Source organism: Pterocles gutturalis, unplaced genomic scaffold (assembly GCF_000699245.1).
Source record: "Pterocles gutturalis isolate BGI_N339 unplaced genomic scaffold, ASM69924v1 scaffold3053, whole genome shotgun sequence".
NCBI classification, from domain to species: domain Eukaryota; kingdom Metazoa; phylum Chordata; class Aves; order Pterocliformes; family Pteroclidae; genus Pterocles; species Pterocles gutturalis.
Window position 1 is genome coordinate 15,545 of NW_010125240.1, and position 5,458 is coordinate 21,002.

The 5,458-nt window shown below is 58.9% G+C and overlaps 1 protein-coding gene across 1 annotated transcript in view; it reads right to left on the reverse strand.

Moving 5' to 3' along the window:
* Positions 1-4,817: 4,817 nt before the first annotated feature.
* OPTC (opticin) overlaps positions 4,818-5,458 on the reverse strand; it is a gene marked incomplete at its 5' end in the record, with an annotated part of 2,760 nt that continues 2,119 nt past the window's right edge. The window contains 3 exon segments of the mRNA XM_010078477.1: positions 4,818-4,988; positions 5,116-5,211; positions 5,355-5,458. Of these exon segments, the coding sequence (XP_010076779.1) occupies positions 4,818-4,988; positions 5,116-5,211; positions 5,355-5,458 (371 nt within the window).

Here is a 5,458-nt window from a genome sequence, read left to right on the forward strand (position 1 = left end):
TCTCCTTTTTGCTGTGTTTTTCCTCATCCTTTTTCCAGTGATGAAGTGGAAACTGAGGACAGGAAAAGCCCAAGCAGGTTTTTTTTTTCTTCCCCCCTCTGTTTCCATTGTTGAGTTTCCCTGAAGGGGCTGGGGCAGCTGTCTGCACCCCGGTGATAATTCATGAACAGCGCTTTCATCTCCAGAGCCCTTGCAGCTCCCATCTAATGAATCCCAGCACTGGGATCCTTAAAAAATAAAAAAAGGAGGAGAGATCTGGAGATGGAGCAGCACCACAGCTCTCCCCGGGTGGCCACTGTTAATTACTCCATCAGTGTCAGGGATGCTCAACCTCTCAGACCCTAAGGCACCCATCAGGATGTCTCTAGATGAGATGCTCTGTAAATACAGGCAGGAAAATAAGTTTCTGGTCAGTCCAGGGGAGCCTGGTCCCAGGCCAGCTTGCTTGGGCTGGGGACAGGGAATGGGACACATCGAACCCAGGCAAAGTCCTGCCCTGATGCCAGGCGGTGGGAGCTCGCCGACGGCTGCATGAGCCGCGAGCTGCACAAGCAGCCGCCCTGAACGATTGCACGCTAAGCACAAATCAGTGCCTTGAGCCAACAGGCAGTGAAGTGCTATAAATAAAGCTGTTATCATCCCTGCCTCGCTCGCTGAGCACGCCGGGCCACCGCGCTTCCTCCCCAACAGCGTTTCAGGGTGATTTCTAGCTCGGAGAGGCCAGGAGCCTGTCAGCATCCACAGTGCGTGGCCTTTTCCCATCCTGCCGTTGATTTTGCACTTGGACAGTAAATCCACCGGTTGCCTGCCCTGGGTGTGGGTCAGGGATGGGGCTGGCACAGGCACAGCCACTGTCCTGGACAGGGAGACCAGTGTTGTATGTGGCCTCTTCCCAGCTTGCTGGGGTCCCAGGGGTGCTCAAAGCCTCCATCCTCCTCCGCCCTGATTCCTGTTTCAGGTCCCTAAGGCCAGCCACCACTGCTCTGCTCCCGACCCGATCCCCCCCAGCCCTGAGAAGCTGCCAAAGGACAGAAAAGGACAGCTCTGTCCCCAGGTGGTGGCCAAGGGACACAGTCCTGCGTGGCACAGGGAGCTCCTGGTCATGCTGGTGGGAGGCGAGCAGAGAAGAAATCTGGGTGAGGAGGGGGAAGCAGGAGGGATGGGCACAGTGATGAGAGAGGAGCTCATTTCCCGCTGGGGAGGAAGACCTGCGGGAGGAAGGCTGAGCAGGAGAGGCTGGAGGCAGCTCACGGATGGGCACAGCAGCACGCTGAGTCCCTGCAAGGATGCCACACGCTGTCCCAGCTCCTCCTAAATCAAGCCAAGGGAAGAAACGTGCTCATGTCATGCTCCCCAGGAGACAGAGAGGCAGAGGAGGGAGAAGGCTGCGGCTCTCCAGGGCCTGAAGACTTTCCTGCCTCTGTTTTTGGTGTCGGTTATTGATGCAGGGCTGGGGCTGGGAGGGGAGAGTGGAGGGAGAGGGCAGGATGGGGGATGAAGGGGGCCCATCTGGAGATGCTTCTCCCAGAGAGCGGCAAGATGCTGAGCTGGCGTGAGCTCGGGAGCTGACCGAGACGTCGGCTGTTAGAGCCAAGCAATCAATATGTGAAAATCCAGCCCTGGAGAGGAAGGTGACCTTGAGCGGCAGAGAGACGGAGGGAGGAGAGCTGCATGAATTACACCCAGACGCTCTCCGGGTGAGGGAGGAGGGATGGAGGGGAAGGAGAGGGACAGGCAGGACGTGAGCCCTCTGCCGAGCTGCTGCAGAGCCCTCTACATGCCCGGGGAGGGGACAGCCATGGGTCCAGCCAGAGGGGACCAGGGGAGGGAGGTTAATGCCCGGAGTTAGTCTGCTCCTCCCTGTCCCTCCCTGCACAGCCTGTACCGAGGGGGATGCAGCTCCTTGCACGTACAAAACAGTCTGCGAGCATCCATTTGTCTCATCCATCCCCTCCGACTGGGACTGCTCCCGGTGCTCCCCCCCCCGTCCCACATCATTTAACTGTCTCCAACAACAGAACTGACACCGCTTCCCGTCAGACACCACTTTGAAGCCGCGCAGCTCTTGCTGTTACTCAGCAAACGCTCCTGAGATCAGAGAGATGCTTTGCCTCTGCACAGCTCCGGCTCAGAGCTTCTACCATGGGCCCTGTGCTAATCCTTCTCTCTGGCAGCTCTGCTCCTACCCCTCATCCCCATGTCCCTGCAGCAGGTCCCTTCCTTGGCTGGGCATGTTTGCAGAAGCAGCACGTGTATCTCAGCGGATGCACAGCCCCATATATGCACAGGGCAGGCTGTGCAACCCTACAAAGCCTCTCTGGCACAGAAATGGCTTTAGAACACAGGCAGGTCCCATGACCAGGCTGTGACCTGCCCCTTGGGAACAGCATGAGCACAGGCATCAGCTGGGTCGAGCTGCAGATATCAGGGGATGGAGCAGAGCCAGGACTTCCAGCTGCCCAGCCACAGCCTAAGGGACACAGGGCAGTGGCAGCAAGGGTGACAGAGGGGGTGACCAGGTCTCAGCCACATTGCTGAGCCAGGCTGAGCTGGAGCAGGACTGTCCCACAGGCAGGGGGGGCCGTCAGAGACCCAAGGACACAACGCAGAGCCCCTCTGACACCACTGCCATCAGCAGCTCTGGGCAGCATCCATCCAGCCCCACCAGGTGCTGGGGGAGAGCCGGGGGGCAGCCAGTCCCCATGGAGGGGACAGAGCACTTTGCCAGGGTGGGAGTGGGCTGTGGTGCTGGCAGCAGAAGGGGGGGTTGCTGTTCCCTGCCCCACACTGCAAAGGCAGGCTCTGGTTTCTTCCTCCCCCAGCTCAGCAGCAGCAAGGACACAAGAGCACAGTTAATAACAGCGGGGCTGAGCCCCCAGCAGCCCCCTCCCAGAGCTGAGAGGGGACCTGGGAGCCACACAAAACACAAGAGCACTGCTGAATCAGCTCCCCTCCATCAACCCCCCTGCTCCCAGAGTCACCACATTGCTCTTCAAAAAGTTTGGTTTCTGCAAGCCAGCAGCCCCCTCACCCCCAAACACATCCCTGCACCTACCTCACTCTCCTCCCACACGCAGCTCCTTTTAATCCCTCCTCAGCCAACACCCAGCACCTGGGCTATTCCCCAGCTGCGGGGACATGCCAGGAGCCGCTAAAACCACCCCAGGAGGGAGGCAGACAGCAGAGAGGGAGTTTGCAGTCCCAAGTTCAGGTCAGGATTTCTAATCACTCTGCCTTGCCATCTAGTGGGACGAACGCGAAGGACCAGGGCTCGCCAGTGGGAAAAGTTGGCCAACGCCAGCCCTCTGGAGCCCAGCCTGGCTCGTGGCAATATTTCATCCCACGGGAGCAGATGAGATCACCAGGGGGACAGGATGATGTGAGGGTGTCAGAAGGATGGATGGGGAAGGAGGAGAGATATGGGGATAGACAGAAGAGATAGAGGGATGCAGCTGATCCAAGGATGAGATGACAACAGCATCGATAAATCCTGGCGTTTGAGGTCTAGCCTGAAAGGAAAGGCTGGAATGGCTCCAAATTCCCATTTACCAAGTGCCCTGGCTTTTGGCTGAACATAAACCCTGCCAGAGTCGGGTTTTGCAGGAAAAAGAAAGGCAGAGAGAGGTGATGCACACACACACACGGATGCTCCACTGGCTGCCAGCACACTTGTGCCCGCGCTGTGCCAACAAGGCAGGGTCGCAGACACCAGGACCCAGCAGCATTTCCAGTGTGCCCAGCGATGAGAAGCTGGATCTTCTTGTGAGGTTTTCTCCAGCCGCCTTCGTTTGACTCCCCGGGCCGGGAGGATGTGGGCTGAGCTCAGTGGTTTCAGTTTGGGATTTTGGATTCTCCAGGGATGTGTCATCCCTCTCACGGTATGCGTGTTTGTTACATGTGTATAAAAATATAGAGGATGAATACATTATATTTAAAATATCTCACCACTGGGCAGCTCTTTTAGGGTGTTGAAAGCTGGGAAGATAACGAGATAACTGTCTCCCAGTGACTCTCTGCTGCCGGACCCAGGGCTCGCAGGCTCCGGTGCTGCTCCGGGCTTCCTCTGCAGCTGAAGCACCCCCAAACTGCAGGGACACCCCCACTCCGGGCACAACTCATGCTGGAGACCCCACTTGGTGAAAAAAATCCGAGTCCCTGGGGGGGGTCAGGGCTCCCCCAGGGCCGTGGGGTGCAGTGGGTCTGGGGTGCTGGAGGATTCTGGTTGCTCCATGCTGAGGTTTCCCATCGCATCCTCTTTGGGAGCACACGGGGACAGCCATGGGGACAGCCCTGCTGTGGGCACAGCTCCCACCTGGGTGGGCAACGCTCCTCCAGAGCCTCGCAGACCCACCCCATGGACCTGGGGACAGCTGGGGGGACAACCTGGTCACTGATGGGGTCAAAGCATCCCCTCTCTGGAGCAACACAGCTCCTGGTCCCTGGCCAGGAAAGCCTGCAAGCAGACACAGAGGGGTCTTCCCAAGCCCCCAGGAGGGAATCGAGGAAGAAGTGGGACAAGGGGAAGTGTCCATCTCTGCAAAGCAGCGTGGTTCACGGGGCAGATGCTGGGCTGGGGGAGGGCTTTCTGCTGTTCTCGCTGTTGGGAACAAGACACTGAATACATTTTTTAAATCTTCATTTTATTAGAGCTGCGTCCCCACCCTCCATTTGCTCCAGAACTGAGTCTACCTCCACACAGAGGCTCAGCTCACACCAGGGTTAAATCCGTCTGCCCTAACCCCGCATTTTCCATGGGGCACCAAGGTCCAGCGTGGGGACACGGGGGGTCCGGGAATGCTCGCCCAGGGCTGCGGGGCTCAGAAGAAGTGGCCGGTGGGCAGACGGGGGAGGCAGAAATAGGCGTTGGGGAAGAGGCTGAGGTTGATGGGGTTGCCGTCGAGGCGGATGTCCTCCAGCGCCCTGCGGATCTGGCTGTGGTCTTGGCTGTCGCAGAACGTGTCCTCGTGCATGGTCTGGATGTTGTTGTTCTGGCCAGGGAGGGAAAGGGCAACATCAGATTCAAAGGGATGGGGAGGAGGAGGAAGAGGAGGAGGAGGTGATGATGGGCTCTGAGAGACTCGGGTACAGCCAAGGCTGGGTCCAGGCTCGTCTCACCTGGAGGTGCAGGGAGCGCAGGCTCTCAGGCAGGGGTGCGGGGATATAGTCCAGCTGGTTATCGGACAGATGGAGAAACTGCAGCTGCTTCAGGTCCTGCGGGAAGAGCAGAGAGATGAACCTCCCTGCACCCAGCCCCGCCCCGGCCCTCTGCACCATCCCCGTTACCCCTCAGCGTGGCAGGTTTGGGCTAAAACCAGCCTGGATTCATCCACCGACCCGGCAGCCCCAGCACCCACCCGGAAAGCCTCCGGCCGGAGGCCGGTGCTGGGGATCCTGTTGAGTCGAGCATCCAGGCGGACGATGGTGCGGGGCAGCTCCGGAAGCGCCGTCAGCCTGTTCT